This window comes from Herpailurus yagouaroundi, unplaced genomic scaffold (genome assembly GCF_014898765.1).
Source record: "Herpailurus yagouaroundi ecotype Mexico unplaced genomic scaffold, PumYag 214, whole genome shotgun sequence".
In the NCBI taxonomy this organism is placed as follows: Eukaryota; Metazoa; Chordata; class Mammalia; order Carnivora; family Felidae; genus Herpailurus; species Herpailurus yagouaroundi.
Genome location: NW_024412445.1, coordinates 2,555,635 through 2,575,223, shown reverse-complemented (window position 1 = coordinate 2,575,223; position 19,589 = coordinate 2,555,635). Strand labels below are relative to the sequence as shown.

At 43.8% G+C, this 19,589-nt stretch overlaps 1 protein-coding gene across 2 annotated transcripts in view; it reads left to right on the top strand.

The window, feature by feature from the left end:
- Positions 1-18,663, top strand: part of SUN3 (Sad1 and UNC84 domain containing 3) — a 30,620-nt gene extending 11,957 nt beyond the window's left edge. Inside the window, exons 4-10 of one of the 2 annotated variants that reach the window (XM_040455033.1) lie at positions 2,162-2,202; positions 3,792-3,873; positions 5,398-5,482; positions 9,719-9,834; positions 10,827-10,994; positions 17,180-17,272; positions 18,430-18,663. In XM_040455033.1, the coding sequence (XP_040310967.1) occupies positions 2,162-2,202; positions 3,792-3,873; positions 5,398-5,482; positions 9,719-9,834; positions 10,827-10,994; positions 17,180-17,272; positions 18,430-18,549 (705 nt within the window). In that variant the 3' untranslated portion in view covers positions 18,550-18,663. Of the gene's footprint in view, positions 1-2,161; positions 2,203-3,707; positions 3,874-5,397; positions 5,483-9,718; positions 9,835-10,826; positions 10,995-17,179; positions 17,273-18,429 lie in introns of both variants that reach the window. The other variant, XM_040455032.1, reaches the window with a different exon arrangement.
- The last annotated feature ends 926 nt before the right edge of the window (positions 18,664-19,589 follow it).

Sequence of the window (19,589 nt, the reverse complement as noted above, 5' to 3'; positions counted from 1 at the left end):
GCCCGATACGGGGCTCGAACTCACCAACCATGAGATTATGACTTGAGCCGAGATCAAGAGTCGGACACTTAACTGACTGAGCCACCCAGGCACCCCTGGGTGACTTCTTTTTGGATCCTAAGCTGTGGACCATAGAATCTGCTTTTATTCAATTAATGATAGACTTTATACAACGTTCCCTTCTCTCTAGATACCATGTTATAATGGCATTTTATGTCTGCCTAATTTCCAGTGACTATATCTGAATAAATATGTGAAAAACAATCTCATATTCAATAATACATATTTCCGGACAATTGAATTGTTTGCAGTTTTTCGATATTATGAACATCCCCGTTGCCAAATCTTTCCAACCGTGCTTAATTTCTTACTTAGGATAAACTCCTGAAAGACAGATAAACGATTCACAGTTTTTTTAGTGACCTTTTTATTTTGAATCTTAATAACTTGATAGTGCTTTTCAAACACTGGATATGCCTCCAGGAAACTGGATTGGAACAGTTGAGGGAATTAATTGTATGTGTCACATTGTGTGTGTGCCTATAGTAGGAGCCAGCTGAAACCCTTTGGGGGAGAAGCCAAAATAAAATATGTATTTTTTTAATCCTGAGACGTTTAGTTTTCAAGGAACCCCCAAACACATTTAGCAGCAAATAAATGAGGGAGTATTTTCTGTATGGATATTTTTAAGTTTATTTATTTATTTTTCGCGGGGAAGAGAGGCAGAGACAGAGAATCCCAGGCAGGCTCCATGCTGTCGTGGGGCTCGAACTCACGAACCGTGAGATCATGACCTGAGCCAAAACCAAGAGTCAGGCGCTTAACCGACTGAGCCACCCGGGCACTCCTGTATGGACTTTTAAGGCCAAAGGTGAAAACAAGAGATTAAAGTTGAAAACATTTCCCGTACTGACAGAAACCAGAAAACTAGAAATAAATGTCTCTCCCTGCCCAAAATCAGCCCCCAAATCCACGTCCCTGGCAAGGGAAACATGTTGAGGGGAGCCTACAGGGAATTAAATTGCTCAGCAGGTTAAAAACATACAAACGGCGGTGGGGGCGGGGGTCATCTTTTCCGGATGCCACACCGTGCTGCTTTTGGCCCCGCGGTCCTCAGAGGGGACCCTCCGATGGGATGCCCTCCGTGCCTGCGCTGTTTTTCCGCAGAGCCAGCTTGGAGGAGGTCAGGTCTTTGAGACAGAGAAGCAGTAACAGCAGAGAAGGAAGGGGAACCGTTGCCCAGACAGCGCATCGACGGTCACTGCGGCGGGTTGAAAGGTGACCCCCGAAGGCCAGTCCCGCAGCCTGAGAATCTGTGAGCGTGACCTCAATTTGGAAAGAGTCTCCTCAGACACACTTAGGGATCCTGGATTTCCCAACCGGGCCCTTGACCCAGGGACAGGTGTCCCTGAAGAGGCGCCTGGTGGAAAAGGCCTGGGCGCCGGGCAGAGACTGGGTGAGGCAGCTCCACGCCGGGGAGCCGGGAGCCACCAGACCCCAGAAAGACCAGGAGGCAGAGGGTCCCTCCCGCCCAGCTTCAGAGGGAAGCACGGCCCTGCCGGCACCTTGATTTGACTTCTTGCCTCCAAAACCAAGAGAGCACCTGTCTACTGTTGGAGGCTGCTGGGTTTGCAGTCATTTGTAGGCGGGCCTGGAAGCCACGGGGCCGCATCATCCGTGCAAACAGGAGATTGTCCTGTTCAGACACCTGTCAGCCTAGATCAATGTCCGCGCTTCTTCCGATGATCGATGATCGGGTCCCTCCTGTAGAAAGGGGATGCCCCTCACTGTTTACAAGGACAGCCTAAGGCCGCAGCATGGCCCTCCGCCCCCCTCTCTCCCTCTTTCTCGCCTCCCCACTCCTTGGGCCCGGCCCCGGTCCCCCCGCCGCCCCCCGCCCGTTCTGTGTCCTCACGGACAGCCTCTTGGACTCCAGTACAACAGACTCCCCACTTTCAGATCATCTCCCCTGAACGTGACTTTTCCAAGGAAAGGCTGGAAAGGACGCAGGTGTCTCAGAGGACACTCAGCGTCCCACCTGCCATGCATGTGTATCAGGGTGGAAATGTGATTTCTCTCCCCTTTACGAATAAGAAGACTAACTCTATTCAGACAGGCAGGACTGGGACTGATTTGGTTTCTTTGTTTGTTTGTTTTCCAGGCCAGACTTCGTATGCCAAAGGAGCACCTGGAGCTTTTAAAGTGAGTGAGATTTTTCTGCCACGCGGGGCTTTCTGGCGGGACTGCAGCAGCAGGATGTTTTCGTAAAACTATAAAAATGAAATCATTCATGCTTCTGTGGGTCATTCTTTTTTTTCGGTTTATTTATTTTGAGAGAGAGAGAGAGAGAGAGTGAGCACAAGTGGGGGAGGAACAGAGAGAGGGAGAGAGAAAGAATCCCAAGCAGGCTCCGCACTGTCAGCACAGAGCCTGACATGGGGGTCAAACTCACGGACCGTGAGATCAGGACCTGAGCTGAAACCAGTAGTCGGAGGCTTAACCGACTGAGCCACCCAGGCGCCCTCCCTGTGGGTCATTCCTTAGGGAGTTGTATGCTGAGAAGTGCTTTCAAGATGGATTACAATGAAAAAAATGGAAAACCAGCCTAGATAAGAAAATCAGGCTGATGGTTAAATACGTTCGAGAATATCCGTACAATGGAGAATTATGAAGTCATCAAAATAACTCCAAAATATATTTAATGTATTTAATGTGCAGCAGGACACAAAACTGTCAACAGGATCTCTACTTTGCTACTAACTTTTTTGCATGGAATAAAAAGTGTTAGAAACACACCAAACTGTAACGGTGTTTATTTCTGGAAGCGTTTTATATTTTCTAAACCGTGAACATGTATTGTTTTACAAATTGGGGAGAAAATACTAGATAAGTAGTGCTTACATTTTTCAACATAAGAGAATACCTGTTGTTGGGGCGCCTGGGTGGCTCACTCGGTTGAGCGTCCGACTTCAGCTCAGGTCATGAGCTCACAGTTCGAGCCCTGCATCCGGCTCTCTGCTGTCAGTGCAGAGCCTGCTTGAGATCCTCTGTCCTCTCTCGCTGTCCCTCCCCTACTCGCACTCTCTCTCTTTCTCTCCCAAAAATAAATAAACATTAAAAAAAAGAGAGAGAGAGAGAAATACCTACTGGCTTGACATGTTCTTATTCAGCCCACCAGTCATTTTCAAACTGTCAAAATGGCAGAACCTATTCTTCAAGAGTAAAGTCTGGCACCCTCCTCGCCAGTGACAGTGACAGGGAGTTGCCCTGGACTGCAGCCTCCAGCCCTCCTCAGGGCTCAGGTTGAAGACCACAGCTCCATGCCCCACTGGAGATGCAGGGGGTTCCCCATTCGAATAAGGTGGGGGTTAGGCTTGAGGATTCACACCATGAAATCACCCAGTCTCAGTCAGGGTGGCCACAGCCCTGAGGGAGGGACATGCAAGGTTGGATGAGCCCCAGTTGCCTGGGAAGAGTGTGCCCTAAGCATTGGGCCGCCTTCCAGAAGCTTCCCCTGAGTGTCCTTGCCTTTCATCGGTAGTTAGAGGCGGTTCTTTAGACAAAGGGGTGGCCCTGAGCTCTCTCTCGAGACTTGGTCTCCGCTACAACATAAAGCCTCATCACTTCTTCCTCGGCCGCTCCTGAAGCCCGGCTGGTGATGGGAAGCCCCCACTCCCACCCTTCACACTGGGGGTCTCCATTCACAGGAAGGAAAGCCAGACTCTGGAGAACAACTTCCAAGAAATTCTATTTTTGATTGAACAAATAGATGTTCTGAAGGCTTTGCTTAGAGATACGCGAGATGGTCTGCACAACTACAGCGGGGACACGGACGGAGGCGAGGACCGGAACCCCATGGGGGCCATCGACGAGGTGAGGGAGGCTTGCGGGGGGTCACATTCACGGCTTCTCGGCGCAGAAAGATCGAGTGCAAGCTGTTATGTGGCTTGTGTCCTCCTCTCTAACCTTCTCCCTGACAGCAGCTTACCTCAGGAAAGCTTGCCGCGCACACCCAATTTTTCATCACTGCTGAATCGCAGAGAAGACTGTAGCAATATGACTGACTTCCCGCCAAAATAAATGACTGATTCTGTTTTATTTTCCAGGAAAGCAAACAGAAGATCATTCAGAAGTGGCAGCCTCTGATGTCTATACACACGTACTTAAAGAACAAAGCATTTTGGGGGTGCCTGGGTGGCTCAGTCAGTTAAGCGTCTGACTCTTGATTTCAGCTCAGGTCATGATCTCATGGTTGGTGGGGTTGCGCCCCATGTTGGGTACTGATAAGGTCAAGTGCACCTGATTCAGGTCCATAAATAAAAATATTATACATTTTTTTGTTTATTTATTTTGAGAGAAAGGAAAAGAGCATGAGCAAAAAGGGTGGAGAGAGAGAGAGAGAAAGAGAGAGAATCCTAAGTAGGCTCCACACTGTCAGCACAGAGCCTGACATGGGGCTCAAACTCACAAACTGTGAGATCATGACCTGAGCTGAAATCAAGAGTCGGACACTCAACTGACTGAGCTACCCAGGTGGCCCTATTTTTAAAAGTATATTTTTAAGTTTATTTATCTATTTATTTTGAGAGAGACAGCATGGGCAGAGAGGGAGGGAGAGGGAATGATGTCTACTTGCTGAAGCACCCGGAAACCTCACCCTGACACCTGCTGTCTTCCAGACCCTATTTTGTCATGGCCCTGGGACAAGGGCTTCCATCAGTCACAGCTTGAAGGGTGGGGCTTCTGCTTTTTGAGAATCAGAATGCCCTTAAGAAACCAATATATTTTTTTAAGTTTATTTATTTATTTTGAGAGAGAGAGAAGGAGGGAAAGGGGGCGTGGTGCAGAGAAATCCAAGCAGGCTCTGTGCTGTGATTGCAGAGGCTGACATGGGGCTCGATCCCATGACCTGTGAGATCATGACCTGAGGTGAAATCAGTGGTCTTCTTGCGTAACCAAGAGTCCTATATTAACTCAAAGGATGGATACTTTCTAACAAGCAGTCACGTGCTCTCTGTCAACTGCCTTGATTCCTGAATACTTACAGAATGTTCAAGTCTTTATTACTAAATGAGACCTGAATGATGGGGGGCGGGGTGGGGATCACAGTACGACAGGCAGTCGCTGGGGCTTCCAAAGGGGCCTTCGGTCCAACCTTGCTGGGACTTGGAGGGTGTCTGGACACATGTCAGCTGCCCCGGGGAGTGGCGATCCCACAGAGCCATGAAGGCCATTAGAAATCTGTGCACAGTGCTTGGATGTGTGCAGCTCAGTAGATGTTCACTGTTATTGTTATTTGGCAGATGATGGCACGCAGGTCCAAATCGACAAAGTGAATTGTCAAAACTCAAACACTTGGCTGCGATTAACAGAAACCCCTTTTTAATATTTGTACAGGAAATGTCAAACTTGGTGAATTCCATCCTTAAAAAGTTGAGAGAAGACCAAGTCCAGATGGCTGACTATGCCCTTAAGTCAGCAGGTGAGTAAAAACTGGAAAAAGTTCATGCTTCCCAAGGGTCTCGATTCTCCATATGTGTTTATTAAGAAAACATAGTTATCTGTCCAGTAATTGAGAAGGAGGAAAAATGAGCAAATCTAGACAATGAGGCAGACTATAGACATGGTTGTAGTTGATGTTTTCTGGGTGCACATCTCGGAGGCAGCAAAGGTGTGCGTCTTCATTAGCATGAGTCCAGGACCATGAAGGAAGCTGACGTGGCACAGTGAGGTTGGGGATGCAGAAAATAGAACAGGTGACACAATCATTACAACCTACAATGACTGCTAATGACTAATCTAAATGCATTATTCGTGATTGAATAATCGTGGTGAAAGACAGGATGTGTTCTAAATGTCTTGCCATTAATAAAATTAATGCTTAAGTGCTTAGAGTTTAGACCATGAACCTTAATATTCTCTACCTGCCTGTGATAGCCTATAAACAATGTGTTCAGTGAACCATGTGGAAAGAGAGAAAGAGGGAGAAAGTGTAAAGCACACGCAGTCACACTGGTATTTACCAACTGACAAAGCCAGATTTATAGTGGGGCAATAAATCTGTATCCTGTATCGAGTTGACAGCATTTGGACTAGAATGATTATACAGTGTGTGTGTGTGTGTGTGTGTGTGTGTGTGTGTGTGTTGAAAGAGACAGAGCAAGAGAAGAGACTTGCTGAACCTGAGTTTCCCGAAGTTTGGGGAGAATCAGCATTGAGATAAAGCATAGGAAGGTGAACTGCAGAATCCTTTTTTTTTTTTTTTTTTTTTTCAGTATTGGCATTTGGAAACACCATTCTTATGCTTTCTTTCCCCTTCCCTATTGAATGTATTTACGGCTTCCATTTTGAAGAATTCATGATGACAAGTGTAAGTCCAGGGATAACCACTAGAGTAAGGGAAAGCAGAAAATGGTCATGGTTTCTCAATAAATGTGAGACACGATACCAGCTTCTTGAGCCAAGATGGAGGGAGCCCATGCCAGCTTCTCATCCCCCCACCTCCTCCACCAACTGATTACATACGACTAAAAGTTTTGGACAAAATATAAAAAGCAACTACCCAAGCCTGATGAAAAGTGAACAAAAGCAGGCAGATTGTGGAGGGCAATGAAAAACCCGGAAGTGACCCACGTGGGGGTGAGTTACACGTTTATGTATTAGAAGGGTCAATTCATTTAAGATGGCAATTCTCGCTAACTGGTCTATTGACTCAATCCCAGCAGAATTGTCTATACAAATCTACAAGTTGTTTCTAAAATGTATGTGGAATCACAGAGGAACCAGAATAGCCAAAACAGTTTTGAAAATGAAGAACAGGGGAGCCTGGGAGGTTCATTCAGTTAAGCGTCTGACTTCGGCTTGGGTCATGATCTCGTGGTTTGTGAGTTCAAGCCCCGCATGGGGCTCTCTGCTGTCAGCTTGGAGCCTGCTTCAGATCCTCTGACTCTCTCTCTCTGCACTTCCCCACTTGTGCTCTCTCTGTCTCTCAAAATAAATATAAAAAAAAAAAAGAAAAGGAAGAACAAAGTATGAGGATTGACATTCTCTGATGTTCAGGCTTATTACAGAGCTACAGTAATTAACAGAGTGTGGTCTTGCTGAAATCAGTGGAACAGAATAGCGAGTCCAGAAATAGTCCCACACATAGAGGGCAAGTTGATTTTTGGCAAAGGAGAAAAGGCAAGTTAATGGTGCTGGAGAAGTGAGACATTTTCAGCAAATAAATCTCGACTCATCACTTACACCTTACAAAAATTAACTCAAAATGGGAGACTGACCTAAATGTAAAGTTTAAAGCTATAAAACTTCTAAAAGAAAGATCCTTGTGACTAAGTTCAGAAAAGATTTCTTTTTTAAAATGTGTATTTATTTATGGGGCGCCTAGGTGGCTCAGTGGGTTAAGTGTCCAACTTCGGCTCAGGTCATGATCTCACGGTTCGTGGGTTCGAGCCCCACGTCCGGCTGTGTGCTGACAGCTCGGAGCCTGGAGCCTGCCTCGGATTCTGTGTCTCCCTCTCTCTCTGCCCCTCCCCTGCCCATGCTCTGTCTCTCTGTCTCTGTCTCTCAAAAATAAATAAACATTAAAAAAATTTTTTTAAAAATTAAATGTTTATTTATTTGGGGAAGGGGAGGAGCAGAGAGAGAGGAAGAGAATCCCAAGCAGGCTCTGTGCCGTCAGCAAAAAGCCTGACACGGGGCTTGATCTCACGAACTGTGAGATCTTGACCTGAGCCAAAATTAAGAGTTGGGCTCTCAACCGACTGAGCCACCCAGGTGCCCCTGACTGAAATGTTCTAATATTGATTGTGGTCATGGTTGTACAACTCTGTGAATATTCGAAAAACCACCCACTTGTGCTCTTGAAATGGGTGAATAATGTAGTATGTGGATTTTATCTCAATAAAGCTGATTAGAAATTTAAAAATAAATGAATGAAAAAGTGAATACATATACATCCTTAAAAAAAAAAACAACTATATACGTGGGGCGCCTGGCTGGCTCAGTCAGTAGAGTGTTTGACATTTGATCTCAGGGTTGTGAGATCTCAGGGTTGTGAGTTCAAGCCCCTTGTTCGGTGTAGAGATTACTTAAAAATAAGATCTTAAAAAAAAAAATTGATCAAGAAAACCTGCTTAGGGGCACCTGTGTGGCTTGGTAGGTTAAGCATCTGACTCTTGATTTTGGCCAGGCCATGATCTCATGGTTCATGGGATCAAACCCCATGTAGGGCTCTGTGCTGATATCCTGGAGCCTACTTGGGATTCTCCCTCTCTCTCTCTCTCTATCTCTCTCTCTCTCTCTCTGTCTCTCTCTCAAAATAAATAAAATTTTAAAAAATCTTAAAAGAAAACAAAACCTGCTTAGTATAAAAAAAAAAAAAAAGGATGCCCAGTTACATGTGAATTTCAGGCAAACAGCGACTAACTTTTAAGTATAAGTATCTCCCATATATTGTATGGGACACGCTCATACTAAAAAATTGCTTATTTTTTTATCTGAAATTCAAATTTAACTGGGAGTCTTGTATTTTTACTTGCTAAATCTGGCAACCTTAGGTGCACAGTAACTATTTCAGATTCTGCCATCTCAGAAAAAATACTGGCAATTGGATACTCAGTCAGGTACATGCATTTTTAGCTTTGTATTGTGATATCCACATACAGCTTGAGGAAACGATTTGCATTTTCTTAATTTCTTGTGTCTAAACTACATTTTGCTTCTAAACTGAAATACCCTGAAGGGATAACATTCGACGAGTATACTTTTGGATTTTTTCGGTTAAAACTAAAGCTCAGTGAATCTACAGAATTGCTCTTATGAACATAACTTGTGGATACATTTATAACGTTGGGTTTTATGCTTTTTTTCAAGTAGATTGGGCTGACATAAAGTCTCATCACACGAGCTGTGAAAATATGGGGGTCCATATGTCTAAGTAATAAACGCTATGCACATGATATTTCCACCTCTGATGCAACTGCTCTGGAATTCAGTTAATACCAGTTTCAGAAGTTTTGTGAAATTACACGGAACAAACATGATTTTCTCAAAGTGACAACATCTCAGCAGTAATGAGAGCCAGAAGTCATACTTTCCCAGCCAGTTCCCGAGTGTGAACCTTAACTTACTTGTAATCTGCCTGGGAATACTTTGCTAACAACATTATTAAAATACAAATGACCGGGGTGGGGGGTGGCTCAGTCGGTTAAGCTTCCAACTCTTGGTTTCAGCTCAGGTTATGATCTCACGGTTTGTGGGTTCGAGCCCCACATAGGGCTCTGTGCTAACAGTGTGGTGCCTGATGGGGATTCTGTCTCCCTCTGTCTCTGCCCCTCTCCTGCTAGCTCTCTATCAAAAATAAATAAATAAACATTTAAAAAATGTTATTTCTATATACATATGTATACAGTTATATATTTGTATATGTATGCATATGTATGCATATGTATGTATATAAATGACTGGGGTGCCTTGGTGGCTCGGTTGGACATCTGACTCTTAATTTCACTTCAGGTCATGATCTCATGTTTCGTAATTCATGGTATCGGTTCCCATGTTGGGTTCTGTGCTGGCGACTTGGGATTCTCTGTCCCTCTGTGCCCCCCTCTCTTTCTAAAAATAAATAAATATCTCTTAAAAATAAAATAAATAAAATGCAAGTGATGTGTTTGGGGTTGCATAATGTTTTATTTTTTTAATTATTTTATTTTTTTAGGGGCCTCTGTCATTGAAGCTGGGACCTCCGAAAGTTACAAAAATAACAAAGCAAAACTTTACTGGCATGGGATCGCGTTCTTAACCTATGAAATGCCCCCAGATGTTATTCTTCAGGTAAAAGCTAGACTAAGAGGAATGTATTATTTTAGGGTTTTGTTCTTATTATGTATCATGACAATATTAACACCGAAACGGAGGCCACTCTGAACTTGTCACAGAATCTGAACCCATCCTCTTGCATTTCAATAGTCATCAAACTATATAAATTTTTTCTTATTGTATGAACAGTAAATTATGATTGACTAATTATTAGTTGTTTTTATTATTTTAAGATCAGTAGACTAGATGATTTGACTTCTTAAATAGGACATAGACATTCCATGTCTTTTCCTTACCTTGATTCTGTGCCCCACCCCCCTTTTCTTTGAAAGCTTCAGTCTTCGAACAAATACCTGCTCAAGGTGCATGTGCCCTCAGCTCCCACACTGTGCTACATGCTGCTCAGGCCAATGCATTCTTACAAAAACAGTTACAACAGGAGAAATTTCCAAATAAGATTTCCGCTAACATTCAAGTTCAATTCAAAAGGCTCTGGACAGACATCAACAGATGGTGGGGCTCTTCTTAACTATAACCTACAAACCTAAAGTCAGTTCTCAAGGTAGGAAGCCCTTCAGGAGCAATCGTATGGATCTCATTCCAGACTCTAGATCTAGAAAGTGGTAGATGTCATTTTTCTTTCTTACAACGACTGCCGTCTCCATCGCCACCACCATCATATCTTTACCACCCATGCCAACTCGCCGCCTCCTAGCTGCCCACAGTCTAATTAGAGCAACAAAAGAAAACACCGTAAATCAATTATCTAATCATATAGTATATAATCCTGCAGTAAAGGGCTTTGTTTGCCATAAACATAATGTGCTCTGGAAGAACAACCGAACTCATAGGTATCTTGGCAGTTTTCCTGCGTGATATGTACCCATTAAACGCCTTCATGTTATGGGCGTACGTGAGATCTGTGGTCAATAGTGGTTTGCTGACCAATACTGCAGCGGTGGATTTATACAGCCACATAAGAGATTAACTCCATGTTTTCTTTCCAGCCGGATGTCCATCCTGGAAAGTGCTGGGCCTTCCCAGGTTCCCAGGGTCACGCCCTGATCCAGCTCGCCAGGAAGATCACACCTACTGCTGTTACCGTGGAGCACATCTCCCAGAAGGTGTCTCCCTCAGGAAACATCTCCAGCGCACCCAAGGAATTTTCCGTCTATGTGAGAGGCAATCAAAATCGGTGTTCCGAGGGGTTATGGTAGGAGGGGGTGGCTGGGAATCAGACGCTGGGATGAGCAGCTAACCGTTTTTATCACTGTGAGAGAGTTACTTGTTCCCTGGACCTCTGCTCTGCCATCGACAAGGCAAGGGTTGGACCAGATACGTTCTATTACTTAATTTTTTTTGCTTTTATCAAAGCTATCTGTGCACAATTTAAAAATGAACATTCTTATATGCTTATAATTCAGCACTTTCTTGTGCCAGGGCTCTCACCCCAGGTTTCTACTCTCTGGAAGCTTCTGCTTGCGACAGTTTTAGCCACTCCTTTGGCTACTTGCCTTCATATCTGTTTTTATTGTTACTTCTTTTTAAAAATTTTTTCTTTAATGTATGTTTATTTTTGAGAGAGACAGAGACAGAGCATGGGCGGGGGAGGGGCAGAGACAGAGAGAAATACACAGAATCTGAAACAGGCTCCAGGCTCTGAGCTGTCAGCACAGAGCCCGATTCGGGGCTCTAACTCAGGAACAGTGAGACCATGACCTGAGCTGAAGTCTGATGCTTAACTGACTGAGCCACCCAGGCGCCCCTGTTACTTCTTTATTTTTAAGTTTATTTATTTATTTTGAGAGAGAGAGATAAAGCACATGTGGGGGAGAGGCAGAGGGAGAGGGGAGAGAGAGAGAATCCCAAGCAGGCTCCACACTGTCAGCACAGAGCCCGATGCAGGGCTGGATATCATGAACCGCGAGATCACGACCTGAGCTGAAATCAGACACTTTAATAGACTGAGCCACCCAGGCACCCCTACATTCCCTTTTTGAAAAGTAATCTCTTAGGAATGCAAGCTGGTGCAGCCACTCTGGAAAACAGTATGGAGGTTCCTCAAAAAACTAAAAATAGAACTACCCTACGACCCAGCAATTGCACCACTAGGCATTTATCCACGGGATATAGGTGTGCTGTTTCAAAGGGACACATGCACTCCCATGTTTATAGCAGCACTATCAACAATAGCCAAAGTATGGAAAGAGCCCAAATGTCCCTCAATGGATGAGTGGATAAAGAAAATGTGGTATATATATATACAATGGAGTATTACTTGGCAATCAAAAAGAATGAAATCTTGCCATTTACAACTACGTGGATGGAACAGGCGGGTATTATGCTAAGTGAAATGAGTCAGTCAGAGAAAGACAAAAATCATATGACTTCACTCATATGAGGACGTTAAGAGACAAAACAGATGAACATGAGGGAAGGGAAACAAAAATAACATAAAAACAGGGAGGGGGACAAAACGTAAGAGACTTAAATATGGAGAACAAACAGGGGGTTACTGGAGGGGTTGTGGGAGAGGGGATGGGCTAAATGGGTAAGGGGCACTAAGGAATCTACTCCTGAAATCATTGTTGCACTAGATGCTAACTAATTTGGATGTAAATTTTTAAAAATAATAAAATAAAATAAAAGATATGTATATATATATACATATATATACACACACACACACATACATACATACATACATACACACACACACAATGGAGTATTACTCAGAAATTTTAAAAAAAGGTACTCTCTATACCTAATGTGGGGGCTTGAAATCACCACCCCCAAAATCCAGAATCACACTCTCCTCCCACTGAGCCTGCCAGGTGTCCCTACTTCTACTTCTTGATCTTTCAGTTTTGCTTGTAACCCATTGGTATCCTTTGATGAAAAATGAAGAGTAGCCTCTTCCGTGGCTCTCCCAATCTCTCCAAAGTTTTATGTCTTACTTTTTTATAAAAAAACAAAACAAAAAAACAAAAACAAGTGTATTGAGATGTAATTCACACGTGAGCAATTCAAATACATAAAATGTACACTTAAGTGGCTTGTGGTATATTCACAGAGTTGAGGATGCATCCCTACCATCAATTTTAGAACATGTTTAAAAAATGTTTATTTCTTTTGAGAGCTCGAGTCAGGGGAAGGGCAGAAAGAGAGAGAGAGAGAGAGAGAATCCTAAGCGCTATTAGCACAGAGTCTGATGTGGGGCTTGATCTCACGAATTGTGAGATCATGACCTGAGCCAAAATCTAGAGTCAGACGCTCAAAAACTGAGCCACCCAGGCGCCCCTGGAACATTTTTGTTGCTCCCGACAGAAAACGTGCACTCGTTAGCTGTCACCTCTCATCTTTCGTCTGTCACTCCCCGCCACCACTGACCTACTTAGTCTCTGTAGAGTCACTCATTCTGGATATTTCCTATAAATGAAATCATAGAACATGTGGTCCTTCGCGAATGGCTCCTCCCACTTGGGATCATGTATTCAAGGTTCATCTGTGTCATAACATGTCAGCACTTTATTTTTTCAATTGTTGAGTAATAACTACTTCGCTAGGTGGATAGACCACGTTTTACGTATCCATTTGTCAGATGATGGGCGTTGGTTTTGCTTCCACTTTTTTGACTGTGATGAATAATGCTGCTGGGAACGTTTGTGTACGAGTCTTTGTGTGGACACTGGTTTTCTTTTCACTCGGAACTGTACCTGGAAGTGGAATTACTAGATCACATGGTAAACCTGCATTTCATGTTCAAGATGCTGCCAGATGGTATCTCTTACTTTCAATCGGTATGCAGTGTTTTCGCTGTAACCGTGTCAGTGATGTTCTCATTTGAGCCATATCGTATACGAGTTTCTTTGTGTGAGAGTTTTGATGTTCCTGAGGACAACAAACGTCTCTTTTTAATTCACTTTGCTTGAGGCACCTGGCTGGCTCAGTCGGTTAAGCATCCGACTCTTGGTTTCAGCTCAGGTCATGATCTCGAGGTTCATGGGATCGAGCCCCACGTCGGGCTCTGTGCTGATAGTGCAGAGCCTGTTTGGGATTCTCTCTCTCCCCCTCTCTCTCTGCCCCCCCCCCCGCTCTCTCTCTCTCTCAAAATAAGTAAATAAACTTAAAAAATAATTTGCTTACTTTTCTATATCCCTATCACAAAAACATTCATTATCTCTTTTTCAGGAGTGTCAAAATCCTGCCATTATGTTCCTTCATGTCAGACAGTTTCTAAGTTTCTTCTTTATTTTACTTTTTAAAAATGTCCTTCTTGTCCGCATTGCCCCCTCTTATCTGATCTGCATGAACTTCATCTCTGCATCCTGGGGATTCAACATAATCACCTCTTCTATTATTTAAAAAAAAAAATCTTTTCTCTCTGATTCTCCTTTGTTTCTTTGCTCCATCTTCTGAAAGATTTTGCCAACTTATATCTTAACCCATTTGTTGAATTCTTCATTTCTGCTGTCATGATTATTCCAAGACTTTTTCTTTTTTCTGTAAATAACTCCCGTCTTTAGAGTCTAAATGTCTTCATGGATACAGTATGTTCAGTTTTGGAAGATATTAATGGAATTCGTTTCAGTTCTGTAGTGTTTTCTTCTGTTCCCTCCCCTGTCTTTATCCCCAAATACCACTTTTCCTATTTGTTGAAAGTGGCTCTTCTCTCATGTCTGGTGATGCTTTTCTGTCGCATTTCAGAGACAAAGGGTGAAAAGCTAGCTCAAAGCTCTGCACACTTCGTGTGTGAGCTTCTTGGGTGGGTGGTCTGCTTGGGCTGTTTCTTCCGATGCCCCCAGTGTGATACAGGGTTAGGTTGACCCTCAAGGAATCCCACAACCTTGTTGCGTGGGGATTTCAGCGTGACCAGCCACACGCTGTGAGAACAGGTGCATGGTACCCTCCCCCCACCACTGCAGCCCCCTCCCAGCCCCCACCCCAATGACCCCATCTCTGCCCTTTCTGGATACTTGCAATGACAGTATCGACATGCTGTTGGTCCCGCTACACACAGGGTAATCCATGCTTTCTCCAGGCCACTCCACCAGTCACCAGGTGGCTATCTGCAGACTTCTTGTCTTAGTGCCTGTTCCCAGGTGTTCCCTGTTGGTTTATGCCTTTCTTTTTTTTAAGCCTTTAAGAAAATTTTTTTAAGTTGATTTATTTTAAGAGAGAGTGTGAGTGGGGAAGGGGCAGAGAGAAGGGGGGACAGAGGATCTGAAGCAGGCACAGAGCCCGACACGGGGCTCGAACCCACAAACCATGAGATCACAACCTGAGTCGAAGGCAGACACTTAACCAACTGAGCCACCAGGTGCCCAATTTGTGCCTTTCTTCAGCTCCCCGGTGACCCCATCTGGAGGGGGTCTCACAGTTAAAACATGGGCGCCCGGCCTGCTCTGTGCACCATTGGAACGCCTGTAAATGCCATGATTCTGGGGTCACAGGACAGAACAGAAGCTGCTCCCCTTTGACGCAGAGCCTGCTGACACCTACAGCTGACTTAGGTTGGATCTGAGCGGGTCAAACCCCACCTCAGAGAGGCGCACTCGGTTGCTCATTACAGATGAATTATGGGTAGCCCGTCAGGCAATAAAAACCACTTCTCATCCTTTTTCTCTTCTCTTAGCAAATTTATGAAGCAGTGAAATTAAAGCAGTGATAAACAAGGCGGCAATGAAACTCACACACCTCCCTTAACAGGATAAACTACAACTGGCCCCCCGCCCCCAGCAGTGGTGATGTTTGACCAGCCAAAAACTTAACTACTAACAGCCTATGGTGACCAGAAGTTTTATAATACCATATACGGTCGATGAACACATAGTTTGTATGTTACATACATTATACGCTGTATTCCTCCAAGGAAGGAAGCTGGAGAGGAGAAAATGTTATGAAGAAACTCACAAAAAGGGGCGCCTGGGTGGCTCAGTCGGTGAAGCATCTGACTTTGGCTCAGGTGATGATCTCGAGGTTCGTGAGTTTGAACCCCACGTCAGGCTCACTGCTATCAGCACAGAGCCACTTCAGATCCTCTGTCCTCCTCTCTCTGTCCCTCCCCCACTTGCTCTCTTTCTCTCTCAAAAATAAATGAACATTAAAAAAGCAGAAAGTCAAAAGGAAGAGAAAAGACAGTTCTGTACTATGTTTACCAAAATAAATCCGTGTATATGTGGACCCACATGGTTGAACCCATGTTCTAGGGTCAGCTATGAATGAGGTTTGAGTTGTATGTACATATAATTGTGGCTGCATTGTTTAATCATGGTGTAGCCAATTCTTTTAATAAAATTATAATGGGGCACCTGGCTGGCTCAGTCAGTGGAGTGTATGACTCTTGATCCCGAGGTCATGGGTTCAAATCCCATGTCAGGTATAGAGCTGACATGTTTAAAAAATTGTGATAAAGTTTACATATCAAAGTTACATAGCATATAATTTTCATTATAAAACGGTTGAACTAATGGACCCTTCGTGCATTGTGTTTCCATGATTTGGGGAAACTAATGACAAAGTTTAGATTCACAAAATTAATTTCCACCAGGCTGTCTCCTCTCAAAAAACTTCCATTTTGAAGGGTAGAGAAGGAAGGAAAAAGCCCAAGGGAAATAGCATACAAATAACACTATTTTCTTTCAGTCAACAAAAGCTTACTTTTTGGAGTTACTTGGCTTGTCTGAGTCTGGCAATTGGGTTAAATTTCGCTCATTTTGGAAAACATTGGGTCAGCATGGGAACTTATCTTGTGTTTCCTTCATTCAAAGTATGCCAACAGCAAATTCAGTTATTAGACCAGAGTTAATGCTTGGATTTGCTCTGGTTCTCTGTCTCTATCATCTATCATCTATTTATCCACCATCTATCATTTACTTATCTATCATCTACGTATTGGTCAATCTGTCTATAGATAGATACTATTTATTTATCGTCTATTTATCATCTATCATCTACTTATCTATCTATCATCTGTCTATCAATCATCTACCTATTGGTCGATCTATCTATCCATCTATCATCTACTTATCTATCTATCTATCATCTTGGATGTTGGTTGATCTGTTATCTATCCAACTATTATCTATCTATTGATCAATCAATCGTTTTATCAATTGATCTACCTATCGTCTATATGTCCAGTCAGCCCTGTGGTCAACCCGCTTCTTGCCTCACAAGCCCCCCAGTTAAATGCCTTTTGGGTTTATAGGGCAGCACTGGCACCTAGCACAGCACCGCGCCCTGGTAGACACCCAAGGTGTCTCGTGAATTGTGGCTACTTGAACAGACAACAGGCTCCGTTTATTCAACTGAGCATCCATTCGTGACACGCCCCCACGTCTGTTGTTTCCTTTCACAGGGCATCTTGAAACACTGTGAGGGAGAAGAAATTCTCCTGGGTCGGTTTGTGTATAACAAAACAGGAACCACCATTCAAACATTCAAGCTCCAGGTAATGAGAGCCCCGGGAAAAGATGGGGTATGAGGAGCTCCATCCCCAGAATGGGTTTGTGGGGTTGATGCAAAGTGCTGTGAGAGGATAATTATGACAAAAGTGTGAGCTAAGGAAGGCTTAGCTGAACTTTAATTTGTAGCTCCAAGTGCTACATGGATTTTTTTAAATTATTTTTTTAAGTTTATGTATTTTTGAGAAAGAGACAGAGAGAGTGAGCAGGGTGGGGCACAGAGAGAGAGGGAGGGAGAGAGAGAGTCCCAAGCAGGCTCTGCACTGTGAGCACAGAGCCCAATGTGGGGCTTGAACTCACAGACTGTGAGATCATGACCTGAGCTGAAACCAAGAGTCGGACACTTAACCGACTGAGCCCCCCAGGCGCCCCATGCTACGTGGATTTTAATGCAAAACACCACACAAGTACCCGAACGTGTTCTAAGCCGGATTCTTCCTTATTTGCTACTCCCCCCTTTTTTTTTACTATAATTATTTTCTCACTCCTTCTCTTACCTCTTGGGCTCCCTTGATAGTATGTTATCTCCCATTGGGTAAAGGGGATAGAGATGGGTGTAGGGAGACAGGAACTCAGGAAGAGAGAATAAATACTTCTATCACACAGAGTGAGTGATACCTCTCTTCCTAACTCAAGGGGGAGGAAATGCCACCTGGTAAGATATAAACCCCCTGAAAGCCATTAAGGTATATGAAATATATTTTCGTTATTTCTCATCAGCCACAGGAAGACTTAAGACGGAATCGCCTACCGTGTCAAAATAAGTGTGCTGCGTACGATACCTCTCGGCCAACGCTGAGATAATCTAAGTTGAAAACACTATATGTGTCAGAAACGAAGGACACAGTGGGGTTTCCTATTTGATTGTTTAGCCGTGTCTCCCGTTCCCACACGGGGACCCCGTGGGATGGGCAGAGGCATTTGATGTCCAGACCACCACATTATCTCCTCCTCTCTCACCCTTCTTATGAGCCCTGTACTTAAAGGAACTTGTTTTCCCATCCATTAGACTGGTGTCTCATAAAATACTGTTTAGGAAGGAAAGAAAGCGTCCACAAATTCTCCATTAGATCTGCATACCTTGGGATTCTTTGAGATGGTTTTCTTTATAAGGCATTGATTTGTATCTTCTCTTTATTTTCAGCACGAAGTTTCCGAACCTTTATTATGTGTGAAACTTAAAATCCTCAGCAACTGGGGTCACCCGAAGTACACGTGTTTGTATAGGTTCAGGGTCCACGGCACCCCAGGAGAGTACCCCTAGAGGAAGCCAGGCAGACGGCCGTGACCACAGGTCCAGAATATGTGACTCGTCTTACTTCCTTAGATTCATCGCATCCATAGGCATCAAAATGGGGGTGGGAGGGGAACCTCAAAGTGGTTCATACCTGCCCAGAAAATGTGAATGAGTTTTACTTGTAAAAAATACAAAAATAAATTCAATCTTCTTGTGGTAGTGTAGCTTTTGAGGATGCATCATGTGGAAGCACTGAAAATAAGTATGTATTTGGAAGAAGCTGGTATTAGTCAATAGTCTCCATTATTCATACAAGCATAAGCATACGAGCCACGGGTACGCACCGTCACGGCTATGAAGTATATGTATATTTAAAAGTGATCGGACAGTGACTGCAGGCACTGGGTCAATGCAACCAGGTAAGCAGAAGAAATTAGAGGCAAAAATTAGAGAAAAAGTCTGTCCCTGACTATTTGCAGACGGCTTGATGAATTCCTTGAAATGAAGTGAAGCCAATTAAGGAATACATTACAAACGAGGAAGAAGCTGCAGGAAGTTAGTAGATACAAAATTATATAAATCGACATCAGGGCCCCTGGGTGGCTCAGTCTGTTAAGTGTCCAACTCTTGATCTCGGCTCAGGTCAGGTCATGATCTCGCGGTTGGAGAGTTTGAGGCCCCATATTAGGCTCTGCGCTGACAGTGTGGAGCCTGCTGGGGATTCTCTCTCTCTCTCTGCCCCTCCTCCTCCTCTAAAATTTAAATTAAACAAACAAACAAACAAATATTTACAGATGAAATGATATATTTGGGGTATGTTTAAAAATTATATACAAGGAGGACATGCGTCAGGGGGGTCAATGAAGAAGATTGGCCGTAAACAATCGTTGAAGTTGAGTGCTGGCCTATGAGGGTCCACTCACACTATTCTGCCTACATGTAGCACCTGTATTGGATATTTTCAATTTTAAAAAGTTAAAAAAAAAAATTACAAGACATATATACCTAAGAAACCGAAAGAGTTGTGCTTTGAACCAAATTGATTCTGAGGTTCAAATGGAAATATA